Source organism: Jaculus jaculus, chromosome 3 (genome assembly GCF_020740685.1).
Source record: "Jaculus jaculus isolate mJacJac1 chromosome 3, mJacJac1.mat.Y.cur, whole genome shotgun sequence".
NCBI classification, from domain to species: domain Eukaryota; kingdom Metazoa; phylum Chordata; class Mammalia; order Rodentia; family Dipodidae; genus Jaculus; species Jaculus jaculus.
Window position 1 is genome coordinate 16,143,743 of NC_059104.1, and position 18,244 is coordinate 16,161,986.

Below are 18,244 nucleotides of genomic sequence, written 5' to 3' on the forward strand. Positions count from 1 at the left end.
TTCAAATAGGAAACTAGACATGTACAAAAATGAGATAGAGCTGGTCTGGGCTCAAGAAGTGTTAACAGTGACACATGATCCTGTTGTACTGTGATGTAAACCAGTGAGTGACTGACAGCTTCCTATCTTCTCTTTGTTCCTAATGGAAGCCAGTCAGAGTAGGAAGCCCATGGTCTGGCAGACTGGAGAAGACCACCCCTGGTCAGAGGAGGTCTTTTCAAATACAATTTCAGTATCAGGTGCCTCATGAGCAATACTGCCCACCTTCACCCACCGACCTGCAGCGGAGTTCTCATCCCCACTCTCAACCACACAGTGGAGCGCTACCATAGTGAGCGCTTGAGCACGCCACTTCTTTCCTCCTTGTTGGCCTAAGTTTCAGAATGCTGGATATGAACATGGCAAGCTGTGACTCACTCTGCTTTGCAGATACTACTGCATTACTTGCACCCTATGCTATAAAAATGCTCATGAACTTCAAATGATAGTGTCACATTTGACATTAACAATTTGTTATTGTCAAGATAACAGTTTGCTTAAAGTGAATTGTATTTTGAAAGGTATTATTTTTATCAACTTTAGGCATATGTAGTTTGTCAGTGTATATTAAGAACCAGTTCATTACTGTTTTTTATTACAAGTTTCACAAGAACTTTGCGTAAAGAAGATCCAAAAAAGGAAAATGATGTTCTAAACATTTTTTCAGTTGCTTCTGGCCATTTATATGAGCGCTTTCTAAGGTAAGTCTACTTTTTTGTTGTTTTTTTAACAAAGCAAATACTACTATGTACCTTGTTTTTTTGTTATTGTTGTTGTTGTTTTACTAGGTAAACATATATTTTATGTTTTACTAGGTAAACATATATATTTTTTAAACACAGTAAAATTTCATGAGTTTGATTTGATTTGGAATAATGATTTCCTTTAGGTTAGAAAATATATAATTTATATGGGATGATAGGTCAAAAATACATATAGTAAATTTTACTTTCCCAGTGAAGGAATATCTTGTTTTATGAAAAGGGCATTGAGAAGGAAAGCATATTTACAAAGTACAAAGGGATATTTTAACAGTTTTATCTAGATGGATCACAAAGAATGAATGCCTCAGAAGTGTCTGAATTATAATAGTGACTTTTTATAATAGCACTTTTGGTTGACATATCTCTTCTCTACCAAGAGATCTAAGATAGAAAATCAAGTGACTGTCCAGAAAATCTATCAGGGTGGACAGAGCACTTGACTTTTAAAGTTTCGTGGGCCAACTATTCATCCCACAATAGAGGCACCAAAATTTGACTCAATTTCAGCAGCACAGAATGGTTCTTTGTCAGATCAAAACAAGCCAGGGCTGGAGAGATGGCTTAGTGATTAAAGCACTTGCATGCAAAGCCAAAGGACCTAGCTTCAATTCCCCAAGACCCACGTAAGCCAGATGCATAAGGTGGCCCGTGTGTCTGGAGTTTGTTTGCAGTGGCTGGAGGCCCTAGTGCGCCCATTCTCTCTCTCTCAAGTTAATTAATTAAAAAAAAAACAGAAGCCAATCAGTCTAGTAATGTCAGCTGTATTTTCATCCTTATTATGATATACTTTATGATCAGCTATAATATTTGAAGGTAATTAGTTTGCCATAATTCATAGTGGAAAAAATAATCCAAACCTTCAAATACTTAAATGACACTTAATGTTCTTTATTACAGGATTATGATGCTTTCTGTTTTACGTAACACCAAAACACCAGTGAAGTTTTGGTTTCTCAAAACTTATCTGTCACCAACATTTAAAGTAAGTCCGTTGCTTTTCTTATAATTTGGCTAATGTTGAAATAGTCAATTCTTTGTTATCACTGTAAGTTCTTATAATACTTCTATTTTCAAAGCGAGCCTTTTAAAATGCCTATTTACTCAAGTTGTTTTAAATTTAAAATGGTGATATTCAGTATTCTCATCTAAAAAACTTCATGTGATGTTTACTTTGATGTTTAAAAGGTTATATAACTCAAGTAAAATCAAAATGGGAATGTTTAGTCACTTTTTATGATAATGGGACAACTAAATAAAATTTTATGATGGAAAATATATCAAAATTTTCAATAAGTGACTTGGATTATGTCATATGGGTACAAAAATAGAAACAGTGGTTATATCAAGAAAATATGAGAACTGTGCCCAGAGAAGAATTTTAAAGTACTGAGAACTGTGCAGGCCACTAATTGCTCATAGTCTGGGCACAGAGCCTCCAGCTCTCACAGACAGAAGCCTCAGTCTTTATTGTCACTCAGCTCCACACTCCTGCCACCCTGTGTACTAGCTCTGTGATTATTCATACAGGTTTCAGGTCTTGGGGCTGGGAAGATGGCCCAGTGGCTAAAGGCGCTGCCTGCAAAGGCTCCTGGCTCCAGATTCAGTTCCCCAAGCACCTGCACAAAGACAGACACAAAAAGTGGTGCAGGCGCCTGGAGTTTGTTTGCAGCAGAAGGATGCAACAAGTGTTCCTGTGGGGCGTGTGTTGTCCTTCATTTGCCAAGGAAGGAGGCCTGGTGCATGACGCATGTCTGATGTTAGTGTGGTGCATCTGAAGTTCTTCTGTGAGGCCAGGAAACCCTGACATAAGCATGCACACACACGTGTGCAAATTAATAATTTTATAAAACAAGAGTCTTCTTCAACAGCGTTTCAGTGAGCCATCTTATAATCCAAAAGTAGTGATAAAGCATAAATAAAATAAAAATGGGCAATGATACTTTTATTGCTTAGTATTTCTATGAATGATGCTATATACCTTTCTAGCATTATTCAGTAATTCTTCACAATAATCCCATGTGGGAAGAAAAGCAAGACTCCTGCAACCAGAGTACCTAAGACCGCCCTCCTCCGCTGCCGCAGCTCACTAGGGGACTCACAGCCCACAGAGGCAGGGGCACTCCATTTTCTCTTCCTAAAATGTGTCCTTTGATTTTGTTCTATATGGTTCCAGGAGGTAATTCCTCATATGGCTAAGGAATATGGGTTCCAGTATGAACTGGTCCAATATAAGTGGCCCCATTGGCTTCATCAACAGACTGAAAAGCAACGGATCATTTGGGGATACAAAATTCTTTTTCTTGATGTGCTTTTTCCACTAGCAGTGGACAAAATCATATTTGTTGATGCAGACCAGGTAATATGATTATTTTAAGTTGTAATTGAAACTGTAATTATAACTTTTTATACTTCTATCTGCATATGAGTATAAGGTCTTATATTTGTTCATATATTAGGGTCTTATATTTGGTCTTATACATGGTCATTGCTTTGTTTTATAAATACATAAGACACAGTTGTACTTTTTCAATAGAGTGCCTTTCATTTAAAAGCAAACTCAGAATTCTAGGGGAAAATGAAAGTAGTATAAGAAATAAGTTATTTCTTATGACATAGCAGTTTTCCATCTGAAATGGAATTTTTTTTTAATTTATGGTTTTGGTTTACAATATAGGGTCTTGCTCTAACAAGCTGACCTGGAATTCACTATGTGGTCTCAAGGTGGCTTCAAATTCATGGTGATCCTCCCACCTCTGCATCCCAAGTTCTGGGATTAAAGGCGTGTGCTACCATGCCCAGCTTTAAAATAGGCATTTTTTAATTTGGGAAATGAATGTATTAGTTATAATACATGTAGCTATATGAATTTCTGTGAATACTAGTGGATACTCATTTTAATTAGCTATTTCTTCATGCTATAAAAGTTAGCAATTATCCATTCTATCCTCTCATTCCTCTACCTTCAACAAAAATGACATTCAACCAGCTGCAAGTCTGAATCTCTCTGCCACTTAAGAAACAGTCCTAAATTTGGCTGGGAAAAAAAAAATACATATATATGGTCCTCAATTTCCAAATCAAGTTTTATATTTGAATTTCTTTAAACTCACTGAGCATGGTGACATAAGTCTGTAATACCAGCACTTGAGAAGTAGAAGCAGGAGGATCATTACACTCAAGAGCAGCCTGGGGTACATAGGCATGCTGTCTAAAAACAAAGCAAAAGGACAGTTAAAGAAAGGAAAAGAAGCATACAGTAAAGGAGAGCAGAAAGGGAAGGGAAATAAATAGAAAAGGGAAGAGAAGACAGGAGAGGAAAGGGAAAAGACAGGGGAGGAAAAGAAATGAACTTAGTTATTCTCTAAAATGTTAGTATTTGGGGATTACTTTCCACATTAAAAAATAGACAAGTGTAAAGTTGAAGTAAGTACTTCTAAGCATATTCCCTAAGAAAAAAAATTTTTTGTGTGTTTTGGTTTTTCAAGGTAGAGTCTCACTGTAGCCCAGGCTGACCTGGAATTCACTATGTAGTCTCAGGGTGGCCGCGAACTCATGGCGATCCTCCTACCTCTGCCTCCCAAGTGCTGGGATTAAAAGCATGCGTCACCACACCTGGTGTAAAATCCGTTTTTTTTTTTTTTTAATTTTTATTTATTTATTTATTTGAGAGTGACAGACAGAGAGAAAGACAGATAGAGGGAGAGAGAGAGAATGGGCACGCCAGGGCTTCCAGCCTCTGCAAACGAACTCCAGACGCGTGCGCCCCCTTGTGCATCTGGCTAACGTGGGTCCTGGGGAACCGAACCTCGAACCGGGGTCCTTAGGCTTCACAGGCAAGCGCTTAACCGCTAAGCCATCTCTCAAGCCCTAAAATCCGTTTTTACTTGAGAAAACATATACATACAGTAAGATTTCCCCCACAAATGAGTCATTAAAGAAATCCTGTCACTAAAGTTATTTAGAATAGTCAGATTCTTTCTTATGATTAAAACTAATGTTTTCTGATGTATAGTGATGAATATTTACTATAAAATAATTTTGAATCACTAATTCATACATTGAGAAACTAAATGCCTAGACACTTGTAATATTTGGCTCCTTCCTGTCCAAAATGTACTTTATGTAAAATATTGATAAATAATATAACAAAGTATTCTTACTGGTAAATAAAACCATCATTACTCAGACAAAGGACATAAATTCCATGTTTATTTTAGTCTATAATAATAAGAAGAAAAATAAGCATATAGTAAATTTACTATATATATATATACATTTACTAAATATATATATGTATATATATATATAGAGAGAGAGAGAGAGAACAATGTGAGAAAATGCCAGCATACTGTAAAATGCCAGCATACTGTAAGAGGGTAATCATGATTTGAAATTCCCTAGAAACAGTTTGTTATTTTATAATGTAGATTGTGAGACATGACCTAAAAGAACTTCGAGATCTTGATCTGGATGGAGCTCCTTATGGGTACACTCCATTTTGTGATAGCCGTACTGATATGGATGGATATCGTTTCTGGAAAACGGGATACTGGGCATCACATCTTGTAAAAAGGAAATACCATATCAGGTAAGAAAATATATATCCTTACCTTCTAGTATATAAATAGTATGTCATAAAACTTAATATTCTTAGAAATAATACAGTAATCACAACTGAATTACATGTTTCCATGCTAGTCACAGTTACAAGACCTTTAACATATGAACTTATAGAAACTTGTTCACAATCTTTATAATGTAACCTCCATTTTATAGATATGGAAACTGACAAGTCAGACTTTTTGTAAGTTTCCAGGTTTACCTTGCTAGTACTTAGTTGAGCCAGGAGTTAAACCCAGACCATAATGATGTCAGACTGCAAGACGAGGCTCTTAACTACTACAGAAGAGCTAAGTTGAGTTGGTCAGATAGCCAGTGCAGATAACATAGTCAAAGTACCTACTGTTCTGTAGGGTTGTGAGTTTAGTGATTCTGGGAAAATTTGAAGTAACCCAAAAGTATAGATCCTGACAGACTTTAACAAACTACTCTTTTTTTTTTCACTTTTTCATTTTTTTTTCTTTTTAGCTTTTTGAGGTTTAGTGCTATGGAAACAGTAGAATATTGGGATATTAGGAACAAATTAGAAAGGAATATTTATTATTACACTGTAGGAAACCTATAGTCAAATTAATACCATCGCTGTAGGCATTCACCGTGGTGGTGGGGGGGGGGGGGTAACATACCCAGTACAAGCTATCAAGGAGTGTTCATTTTGCAGTGCCTTATATGTGGTGGATCTCAAGAAGTTCAGGATAATTGCAGCAGGTGACAGGCTCAGGGGCCAATATCAAGCTCTCAGCCAAGATCCAAACAGTCTTTCAAACTTAGACCAAGTAAGTAAAATGTTAATGAAGAAATTAAATGCGTGTGCATAAACTCCTTAAACTCTTCACAAACATCATCACCTTTTATTTTCAGCTTCTGTCCTGGGTGGGGTGTGTTATCTGCATATGCTGTGGGAGTACTTAAAAGTAATGAAGAAATGCTGTAAGATGGGCCTTAAAAGATGGCTCAGCAGTTAAAGGCTCTTGCCTGAAAAGCCTAAAGGCTTGAGTTTGATTCACCAGGACCCACATAAAGCCAGATGCACAGAGCAGTGCATGCGTGTAGAGTTTGTTTGCAGTGACACCAGGCTCTGGCACATCCGTTCTCATTCATATTCATATTCTCTCTCCTTGTAAGTAAGTAAATAAAATTGTTTTTTAAAAGAAATACAGGGGTTGGAGAGATGGCTTAGCAGTTCAGCGCTTGCCTGTGAAGCCTAAGGACCCTGGTTTAAGGCTTGATTCCCTAGGACCCACATTAGCCAGATGCACGAGGGGGCACACGCATCTAGAGTTTGTTTGCAGTGGCTGGAGGACCTGGTGCACCCATTCTCTCTCTCTTTCTCTCCCTCTCTCTCCCTCTCTCTGTCTCTGCCTCTTTCTCTCTCTGTCTGTTGCTCTCAAATAAATAAAAATTTAAAAAACTTTAAAAAAGAAATACGGGCTGGAGGGATGACTTAGTGGTTAAGGCACTTGCCTGCAAAGCCAAAGGACCCAGGTTCAGTTCCCCCAGGACCCACATAAGCCAATTGCACAGGGTGACACATGCATCTGGAGTTTGTTCCTAGCTGCTGAAGGCTCTTGTGTGCCCATTCTCTCGCTCTCTATCTGCCTCTTTCTCTCTCAAATAAATATAATTTTTTAAAAAATTAAAGAAAAAAAAAGAAATACTAGGGCTAGAGAGATGGCTTAGTAGTTAAGGCAGTTGCCTGCAGAGCCAAAGGACGTCAGATCAAATCCCTGAGACCCACATAAGCCAGATGCATAAGGTGGAATTCGTTTGCAGTGGCTAGAAGCCATTCTCTCCCCCTCCCCCACCTGTGTCTTTCTCTCTCTCAAATAAAGAAAAATAAAATATTTTTTAAAAAAGAAATACTATAAGAAAGCATGATAGATAACTCACAATGGTGAATATAGGTTAGTGTTTTCAGTTGTGAAGTGGCTACCCTGTGTTTCTATGAAGGTGATATTTGAGTGGACTTAATACAAAGACCTAAAAATTAATTAGTAATATTGATGTCAATGAAGATTCTAGGTAACATTCCTAAAGTGAAATAAGCTTTCATGTTTGCACATTGAGGCTGTAATAAGTTAGAGGAGTAAGGGTATAAATAAGACAGGGAAGAGAGGTAATGGAAAGTACAAGTGATCATGTCAAATTGTAATTAAAACCATAAATATACAGATTAGAGTATATTACAACTGCATGTTAGTATGATTTGTCTTGCATACCTGGTAGGATAAAAAAACGACCATGCAACACACAAGATATAATTTGAAGGAGGGCCAGGGGGCTCCACTGATGTGAAGCCCTGAGCTGACTTCATTGGCAGCTTTTATTGAGAATTTAAGGCAGTAAAAATGATGGGAAGTTTCGGCCCAACTGAAAAATGTTTATTCTCAGCATAAAGCAGATCACAAGTTGCTGACCCACTCAGACGGTTCATTTTGGAACATGCTCATCAGACAGGACATTGTTGTAGAAGCTGTTGAGTGCCTGTATTCTAGGAGCTCACACCCAAGGCACATCATTTCCTGGGTGTCCCCCCCTCCCACACCGAACTTAGCCTGTGCAGAGATTACTCTGTTGTTGATAAGCACGAAGTGCACATCGCTCTTTCAAAAGCTATCTGAGGCACCAGACATGCTGTTGTTGTCTCTGGTAAGCAAATATTTTTAGGCCAGTTCCTCTAACTGTGCAAATAACAAAGCAGAGGTAATTAATCCATGGCCACTGAAGTGGAACACCAAGCGGTTGAAAACCAGGAGGCTGGATTAAGCTAAGACAAATTGTTGGTAAAATTCCAGTACCAAGATGTCGTTTCAACATTTTGTAAAACAAGCCCTTGTTTGACTAATGTGGTCATGCAGTCCATTATGACCTACAGTAATGTTATCATGGTGGCACCTTTGAAGATGTTTCTTTTTAATATTGATTGATTGATTGATTTGAGAGAAAGAGGCAGATAGAAAAAAAATGAGCATTCCAGGGCCTCTAGCCACTGCAGACGAACTCCAGACACATGTGACACCCTGTGCATGGCTTTACATGGGTACTGGAGAATTGAACCTGAGGTCCTTAGGCTTTGCAAGCAAGCACTTTAACTGCTGAGCCATTTCCCAACCCTTGAAGATGTTTCTTAATACTTTCCCTTGCATGGTCAGATTTATTTCAAGAATGTGGGGTCCCACATACGGACTTATATCTGCAAGCACAAAGCAGCCTGGAGCTGAGTAGCCTGAACCTGGTCTCCAGCATGTTAGAGCTGACCCCTGAGTCGTACTGGGGTTCCCAGATTCTTGTGTATTTCATGATGTAGAGTGAGGGTGCTTGTTCTGTCACATACTGAGCCATTGGTGTAGACTATGACTGCCGCCTCCGCCATAACCAAACAGCAGCCCCTCTGGGGGCTCTGGGCATGCCAGGAAACCAGAGGGGTGGAGGAACTGCGCTACTTCACTCGCTGGGGTACGATCCCGGGTTCCACGGGTTCCTCGTAAGGCTCAGGCAAGGTTACTGGCCCATACACATAGGCCTCCGTGGCACAATCATGATACCTTCATTAAGAGACAGGTGGGTGAGACATGCAGCCCAGTAGCAGCTAGAGGAGCACAGGATAGGAAATAGAGCTTCTTCTCATGTAATATTGAAGTGCATAGATGAATCATTCCAGTGTGGTTGCCATAGGAAGTACAGAGACACTTACTTTGAAATTTGTTTTCCCATACTGAATAATTTCAAAGGGTGGAGCCAGGTCACCAAATAGTGGTTTTAAGAGTATATCTCCCACTATTTTGGGTTGTTTTCTTGGAGACAAGAGAGTGATTTAGGACAGCTGGGGGAATCAACCCTTATGTGATACCTCCCAAGAAAAGCTGTGTACTGTAGAAACAGGTTAAGCAAACTTGTCCACTGCACTTTGGAGAGAGAGAGGGGGGTAGGGGTTTTCTGTTTGCTGCAGCACAGTGAAAAAGGACTTGGTCACCTCCTTGGGCTCAGGCAAGATAGGTGGAACTGTTGAGTGAAAGAAGGTTATTCCTCTAGGAGGAGGACCTGAATCAGAGAGCAGAACTGACAGAGAGGGACAAGATTGGAGGTCTCCTTTCTCATGACCCTGTCTCATACTTTGTCCTGCAGAAATGAAAACTTGCTTATGAAACTTTATTAGCAACGGAGGGCTCAAAGATTGCCTTGGAATCTAGAGTATGTAGTGGTGCTCTGTGTAAATGTTTAAATGTAAGTGTAAATGGCAGTGTGTGTGAGCAGCTGACCCTAGTGACTGGAGGCCAAGTGAAGAGAGTGATGCTACCTACCGCGAGGGACAGGAAGGGATGGTTCCTTCAGCCTCCTTGCTCTCCCTGATGCTAGGGGTGAAGAGTGTGGCAGCGTCTGTGCCATTGCAACGTGTGAGTTCACACAGGATGTGACACGGTGTGTTCGGGCTTAACTCTTCCCCACATGGAGCTATCTCAGTCTGTGTCGTTTATGGTACATTCACCTTATAAATGACACGTGCAACTTCTTTCCTTCAGACTCTAACATAGTAAGTGAATTTTTATAGGATCTTCCCAACAATATGATTTACCAAGTTGCTATTAAGTCTCTTCCTCAAGACTGGCTGTGGTGTGAAACCTGGTGTGATGATGAGTCCAAACAAAGAGCCAAAACAATTGATCTGGTGAGTGTCTGTATTTTCACTTATCTATAAGCAGAATTTTAAATGTTTAAATTGAAAACTTTTGTTTTCAAAATGAGATAGCACACACACACTGTCTCACTTTCCTGTGGCTTAGTCTGTTATAAATCTATTTAGATTAGCAAGTAGAAGGCAGTGCCCAAGAGGACCCCCAGATTACCTTCATGTGTGCTGGTTTGGGAGGAAGACTCAAAAGATGCAGAATAATTCATGGCTATAGCTTATTATAGTGGGAGGATGCACAGCGATGTTCGCAAAAAGAAAAGACTCATGGGGGGAGAGAAAAATCAGGCACAGGAGTCCAAAAGTCCTCTCTCTGTGGATGCCCACAAGATAAGCTTAAGTCTTCAATCAACAATAAATTTAAAACACACGTGAAGTACTGCCCACCAAGCATGCTTATTAGAAGCCCCATGCCCACAGTTTTTATGGAGAACTGGTTACCACACAAGCATCCTCTGCCTGGTACACACCAAATCCCATCTCCCAGGAGGACGGCAGATAACGAACACAAAGCATACTTAACCCAGTTGTGGCACAGTGAGCCATTCTTATCAGGCAGGAGTGGCACTGCCTTGAAACCTCATTTCCAGATGCCGGCCTAGGGCCAGCCCTGCACACAAGCATTTCTAAGAGGAACAGTTTGTGGTGGTATGACGAATCTGCAGAAGATGTTTGGGAAGAAAGACTATAGACTGGCTAACAATGACCATGGACCAGTATATCATCTGAGCATTATCTTTATCTTAGTTTTCACACCAGTATTTTCTCCCTAATAAAAGCAGCCACCATTATGTTATATATTTGAATTATTCTGCACATTTCTCTTTTTTTTTGGCAGGGGCGGTTTTACAAGGTAGGGTCTCACTCTGGCTCAGGCTGACCTGGAATTCACTATGTAGTCTCAGGGTGGCCTCAAACTCTCGGCTCTCCTCCTACCTCTGCCTCCCGAGTGCTGGGATTAAAGGCGTGAGCCACCACACCCGGCTACATTTCTCTTTTACTTTATGGGGAGATTATTTTTCTTAGGTTTTCATTTTCAGCAGTTTATGCTACACAGTTTATCTTTATTCAACATAATATTATTTTGAAATAATTCATTTTCTAGAAACCTTAAGTTTATATTCCAATACTCTGTTGCCTTTAATTGAAATACAGCCTTTTTAATAATATCACTTAACATATTAAGTATAAAATAATTATTTACAGTATCTTCATTGGGAATAAACTAAAAATATTAGAATCCACACAGTCCTGAAGACACAATGCATGACAATAAACCTACATAGGCAGTTCTATATAGTTATGAATATATTTTTAAAAATATGACAACATACTCCATTGCAGTCGTGATACAGTGCCTGAGTGTGGTCAGAGGTCAATGTTGGCTGGTTTTCTCGGTCATCTCCATGCTGTTTTCTGAGGCTGGTCTCTCACGTGAACCCAGGGCTCATTGGATCTGCTAGTCTAGGTGGCCAGCCTACTGCTGGGACTCTTCTGTCTCTGCCTCTTGAGGGCCAGGGTTCCTGGCGGCCGCCATACCAACTGGCCTGCCCACAGGTGCTGGAGACCTGAGCCCCAGTCCTCATGCTTGTGCTGCAAGCGTTCTGTCTGCTGACCCATCTCTGCAGCCCAAGCTTACACGAGTTGTCATTTCACTTTCTCCTATCTGTTTTGAGGTTACAGTACTTGAAGCACATGGTCATGTCACTATTATCTTGGTCTAGACTTACCTTTCCTTCATCCTCGTGCTTCCTCCATTGAAAGTGTTCAAAGTGTGCTATAGAATACACGGTTACAGAGGAAAGCAGGGTATACTCTCAAGTGCCCAGACTGATCGTCTTCATACTCACCTGGGTTCATACTATTTTCTGTCATCTTTATAACAGTTTTTCCTCGGGTCCTTGTTCTGGCCAGGTGATGAATAGGTCTATTTGAGGCTAACAGGAGAGGATCCAGTGATGCTTATCATAGAATGGTATGTGTTCATTCTTTTCCAGAAAGCCTCCTATACAATAATGTCATGAATTTTGGGACTTACTAGAGCCTGGTTTGGATAGTCAATAATCTTTCAGACAGCTCAGCTGAAGTCCCTTTCCCTCCTAGAGCCAGAAGAAGGGCTCATTTCTCAACTTTTTCATCAGTCATTAAAGTTCTGCTGTTTCGGTCCTTTGTTTTATAGGTTATTGTCCAGGAAGGAGGGGCCCAGCCACAATATCCCCCAAGCTTGCTGACATAGTGGTGGGACTCTGTTATTGTTTGCCCTAGTGACATACCAACGTCTTCAGTATTTCCTGGAATGTGGTTTTTTTACTAATAAAATTTGTTTAAACTTTTAGTGCAATAATCCCAAAACAAAAGAACCCAAACTAAAAGCTGCTGCAAGGATTATCCCAGAATGGGTGGAATATGATAAAGAGATACGACAGTTATTAGATCACCTTGAACAACAAAGGGAAAGTGCAGGTAAGCGGGCGGCGGGTCTGAACCACACCATGTGCTGTTAGCTGGACCAGGATAAATGACAGGGGAAATCGGATTAAGTTACCAAATGACTGTCTGCCAGAACTTCTCTCTGAAAACATAGGATTAAGAATTTAACTTTTATGTCAGCTGAACTGACAAATCATTTTTACTATGTTGTATATTTGTTACATATTAGTAGCTCTCTGTATAACATTTAAGCTCATGAATTTAAAACAACATATACTTACCCAGAGATATAGCTTTAGTTTATTTATTTATGTACATCAGTAGCATAGCATGTTTCATGACACAGCAAAAGATCAAAAACAAAGGAAATGCCATCTAAGATTACATTGAATTTCCTAAATATGAAACTCCAAACAAGCCCTGCAAAGGACAAGTACCGTAGCCAGCTCACTGAGGACAAGTACCATAGCGAGCTCACTAAGGACGGCGCCTCCTCCCTGTGGACGACTCCATCCACTGCAGGCCTCCACGTATCTCCAGCCATAGGCTGCAGTGTTGGGCTTAGATTGCCTTCTGTTTCTTATATGTAAAACGCTTCAGTTATCTTGGCATTTCATCACACAATAATAAATATGTTTCTAGGAATTGTTCATGTCCACTCAGGTATTCAATTTTTGCTATACACTTCTTTGAAAATTTTAGTAATGTCTCCATTTTCATCTCTGATTTCTAGTAATTTGAGGCTTTTTGTTTTGCTTAATATGGAGTTAAAAGTTTGTCAAGGATGTTAATATTTTCCAAAAATCAACATTTGGTTTTATTTGGCTTGTTTTCCTCTATCTTTTATCTACTACCCATCTTTTAATCATTTAGTTGTTGAATTATAGGAGTTCTTTATGGATTCAAGATAGCAACACCTTATCATATATGATTTATATATACTTCTCCCATTTGGTAGGTAACCTTTTCACTCATGAGTGTTCCTTTGAGTGGACAGTGTTTTTAGGCATGAAATAGTCTTATCACTTTTTGCATTCATTTTTGTGCCTTTGGTTTCATATATAAGAAGTCACTGTCAACACCAATGTTATTAAACTTTTTCCTGTTTTTCTCTAAGAGTTTTATAGGTTTTAGCCTTACCTTTAGATCTTTATTCATTTTGAGTTAATTTATATATATGGATAATGTCCCAGTTCTGTTTTTTAGCACGATTATCCAATTTTCCCACCAGCATTTGCTGAAGAGACTATCATTTTCTCATTGAGTGATCTTGTTACACTTTCTGAAGATGAGTTTGATCCTATTTGTAGTTTATTTCTGCCCTTTGTATTCTATTGGTCTGTTTATATGCCTGAACCACACTGTTGTTAATACTTTAACTTTGTAATAAGGAAATAAGGACACTTAAAACCTCTTTGTTCTTTTTCAAAATTGTATTTTTAGGACCCTTTGAGATTCGTGTGAATTTTAGGATGATTTTTCTATTTGTACAGAAAATGGCATTGAAACTTTGAAAGGATTTCATTGACTCTGTAAACTGTTTTCAGCAGGAGAGCCATCTTAGTGAGTTCCTCCAATCCATGAACCTGAAATGCCTTTGCATTTACTTGTGTCGCCTTTTATTTTTTCAACAGTTTTTGTAGCTTTTCAGTATACAAGGTTTTTACCTCCTCACTCGGGTTTATTCCCAAATGTTTGTTCTTTTGGTGTCTCTGTAAACAGAAGTTCTCTTGTGTTACTATAGTCTTTCAGTTTTCCTCCCACATATGTATTTTGAGAAAATTATTTAATTCTCATTTTTTAGAGGGTTAAACGTAGCTTAATTTCTCACAAATCTGTTTCTTCTGGTTGCTTCCTTTTGTTTTGTTGTTATTTTGTGATTTCACTGGCATTTTGGCTGTCACTTGAAAGTAAGCGATCAAAGCTGGGCATGGTGGCGCACGCCTTTAATCCCAGCACTTGGGAGGCAGAGGTAGGAGGACTGCCATGAGTTCAAGGCCACCCTGAGATGACAGAGTTAGTTCCAGGTCAGCCTGGACCAGAGTGAGACCCTACCTCGAAAATCCAAAAAAAAAAAAAAGAGAAAGAAAGAAGGAAAGAAGGAAAGAAGGAAAGAAGAAGGAAGGAAGGAAGGAAGGAAGGAAGGAAGGAAGGAAGGAAGGAAGGAAGGAAGGAAAGAAAAAGAAAGAAAGAAAGAAAGGAAAGAAAGAAAGAAAGAAAGAAAGAAAGAAAGAAAGAAAGAAAGAAAGAAAGAAACCATTAGAATTGTTTTAAGTGTCACACTAGTTCTTCTGGTTACCTGTTTGCTCATGGTGAACTGATGTATGTGTCCATTTTGGTCTTTTTTCACCTCACCAGTCATCTTCAATTATGTAGAGCATCTTAGCTGTGTGAACAAAGCAGGTAGCTAGAATGGGTGTCCTCTGCCCTGCTGTAAGCAGTTCTCTCCAGTAAGCTGCTTGCCTGGACAGGAGGGGTAACTGGTAGGTTGTGCTCGGTATGCTGGCATAGCGCACAGGCAGGAGCAGACGGAAGCCAGCCGCACACTGCCCCAGAGAGCAGGTGCAGGCACTTCACTCCAGAGTCTTGACACACACAGAAAGTCTCTCCTCCCTCATCCATCACCATTTCCCCAACAATATGATTCCACTTTGTGCCTTGGAAAGAATGCCATGTGCTTTCCTCACTGTGCAGTCTGGAAGGAGTGTAGAGCTAGCAGGCCTAGGTTCCCAGATAACCCTCCAAGGCCTGACTCACCCCCCACCGCCCCGAGTCCCCCAGAAACACCAGCTCGTCTCAGCCGTGTATTCTGGGATGAAGTTGCTTAATCAGTCAGCATACGCCTTTTCTTGTTCCTAGAAATTCATTAATGCTTTTGCCTCAATAGTGTCTCCTTAACCCTTTCCTCAACCAATTTTGACTTTGTTTTACATTTGTCTTTGCTGTGGAATTTGTTCATCTGGCCTATCAAAATGAGTAACAAGATACTTTTAATCATTTTTCCAGCATCAGGAAGTTGTTTTATTTGGCAGCTTCCATAATTATAGACAATAAACCATGGTAATTCCCTCCCCTTCCTTTTTTAATTTTTTTCTCAATTTTTATTAACATTTTCCATGATTATAAATAATATCCCATGGTAATACCCTCCCTCCCCCGCCCACTTTTCCCTTTGAAATTCCATTCTCCATCATATCCCCTCTCTATCTCATTCTACTTTTTCCCTCAAAATGTTCTGTTGATGTCTGAATGCTCTTAAACCAGTCAATGTGTGAGTTTCAGGATGTAGAGTACAGGAAGCCATTTTAGTCTCTTAAGAGCATCTATTAGAGAAAAAAGTGTCTACTAGATTTTATCTCACATTTTTATGGCATTTTTGTCTATGAATGTTCTGTCCTGTCTTGGTGAAGGACTAGATGTGTCTTCTGCCTTTCTTGTTTCATTATGTGATTCTCTGTACATGCTAAGGATCTGTTAGATCCATCTGATTCAAAGCCCATCTGGGCCACATATGGACTTTAGACTTTATGGATTTTAAATATGTTATAAAAATTATTTGTGGACATTTAGAGAACCTAGCAATAGCAAAGACAAATAAGGTATGTTCCTTGTTTCATATTGGAGCTCACATTCTAGGTGGTTAAGAGACAAGTATTTATGATATACAAAAAGTACAAAGAGCTATTCTCATGTCGTGTGTTTGACACATGTAATATGGAACCACCAAGCTCCTCAGTCAACACCTGACCTCCTTTATACTCCCCACGGTCAGTGACACTGAAGCTAATTCTGTGTTTGAGATTTCACAAACTCAACACTTTCTTCTCTCTACAGTTTTGGCACATGATGAACTCTAGCACTGGCTCATAGAGAAGAAAGTATGAAACATCTTCCACCTGCTGGGAATGTGTGGAACTACTGCTAAGATGAATAGGAAGTTTCCTTCAATTTAATAACATTCTTCAATCTGTATGAGTTTTATTTAAGATACATGTATAAAATAAGCTCAAGTTATGTAATAAATGGCCATAGAGTATTTAAAACTAGATCCCTTTTCCTGGTTGTTAAGTCTTACGTTTGACTGTTACGTTTGATGTTTGCCAGACGTCTAGGTGACTTGACTGGCCGGCCGGTCTCGTCTCTGTCAGCGCGGCTCCATCTTCTTGTATTCTAGCGTTCACATGGATCCATGTTGGGTTTTTTGGGTTTGTTTGTTTTTGATCCATATTTCTTTCCTCACTAAATACATTTAAAATTAGATCTAGTTTGTTGTTGCTACTTACGAAAAAACACATGGTAATGAAAAAGCCTGCTGATATCTTACCTCTCATTTTTAATGGAAGCAGGTTGCACTGTCATCTTTCATCATAAACCACAGGAGGGTTGAGTCCTGTGCTACATTTATGTTGTTAGTGCCTTAATTTTAATTCATAAATGGATATTTATTTCCTATGTTTGTATTCTTTAAAAAGGAGGCTTTTATAGAAACTAAGTTAAAGATGTAGATAATTTGTTCTTCCTGTTCTAATGGGTGAATAGGAATGTTTTTAACTATCCAAATCATCTGTAATTGTAGGATCTTGGAATGAGATTAACGTCTCACTGCCATTTGGATCCCATCCCCTCATGAGCCTACTTCATAGGTCTGAAGCGAGCAAGGGAAACGCTGTTGACTTAGGAGAATCTGGGGAGCTTTCTGAGGCTTGAGAAACAGAGTCATTGCATGGCTCACATGGCTCTAGCAACCCCTTCGAGGTTCTGTCACATCAAATCCACACTCAAGATCCAAAAGGCCTAGGGTATTCATTCCCCTACCACTGTTTTGCCCACTGCTATTACCTACCTCACTTCCAGGAACCAGTTGGTTGAAATTTCAAAACAGGAAAAAGTGAGCAAATGGAACTCCAGAAATTTAACAATCAAAGTTCAATTTACAGATAGTTGTGTGACTTAGAGACACTTAAGTCAGCTGTGTTGTGTCCATCCCATAAGTACTGGTTTCATAGTCTTGAAGTGGCCAGCATTGTGGCTCATAGTACTTGCAAGGCTGAGGAAGGATTTCCAGTTTTAGGCCAACCCATTAATGAGACCTTGTTTCAGAAAACCAAGTCTTGATTGTTATAGTTCTAACATTTTGCAGTTTATTAACCCAACCTAATTTTTGTGTACATGTGCATGCATGTGTGTGTCCATGAATATGAAGGCCAGACAACAATATTGCGTTTCATTCCTTAGGCAGTGTCCTCCTTTTTGGGCCAGTCTTTCAGTAGCCAACCAGCTCCAAGGATCTATTTCCACCTCCCCAGCAGTGGGTTTACAAGTGACACCATGCTTGGCTTGTTTACATACTAGGGATCACATTTGAGTCTTCATGCATGTAAGACCACACTTATCAAGTGAGTTGTCTCACTTAACCTTTAAAAACAAACTTCTGTCTTCTGACAGTTTAAAAAGTGAAGTTAGAATTTACTGTTAACACCAAGTATTGCAGATTTGGAAAATAATCAGATGCCCTATGGTTCTTGCTTCAAGTTGTTTTCCTGTCATGTAGACCTGGATCTCCACAATGATAAATGGTTATTAGTCCTCTTGATGGGATTCTACTTCAAAAGTTCAAGTCTATTCAGTCAGAGGAAAAGGAGCTGGAAGATGGCTCAGCAAGGAAGAGCGCTTGCTCCACAAGCATGAGGACCTGAGTTCAGTT

The 18,244-nt window shown here is 39.4% G+C and overlaps 1 protein-coding gene across 1 annotated transcript in view; it reads left to right on the top strand.

Annotated features, from left to right (window-relative positions):
* Positions 1 to 16,588, top strand: part of Uggt2 (UDP-glucose glycoprotein glucosyltransferase 2) — a 122,199-nt gene extending 105,611 nt beyond the window's left edge. The window contains exons 32-39 of the mRNA XM_045145295.1: positions 642 to 740; positions 1,701 to 1,785; positions 2,977 to 3,159; positions 5,231 to 5,391; positions 6,085 to 6,199; positions 9,973 to 10,089; positions 12,447 to 12,573; positions 16,375 to 16,588. Coding sequence (XP_045001230.1) covers positions 642 to 740; positions 1,701 to 1,785; positions 2,977 to 3,159; positions 5,231 to 5,391; positions 6,085 to 6,199; positions 9,973 to 10,089; positions 12,447 to 12,573; positions 16,375 to 16,397 — 910 coding nt within the window. The 3' untranslated portion in view covers positions 16,398 to 16,588. The remainder of the gene's footprint in view (positions 1 to 641; positions 741 to 1,700; positions 1,786 to 2,976; positions 3,160 to 5,230; positions 5,392 to 6,084; positions 6,200 to 9,972; positions 10,090 to 12,446; positions 12,574 to 16,374) is intronic.
* The last annotated feature ends 1,656 nt before the right edge of the window (positions 16,589 to 18,244 follow it).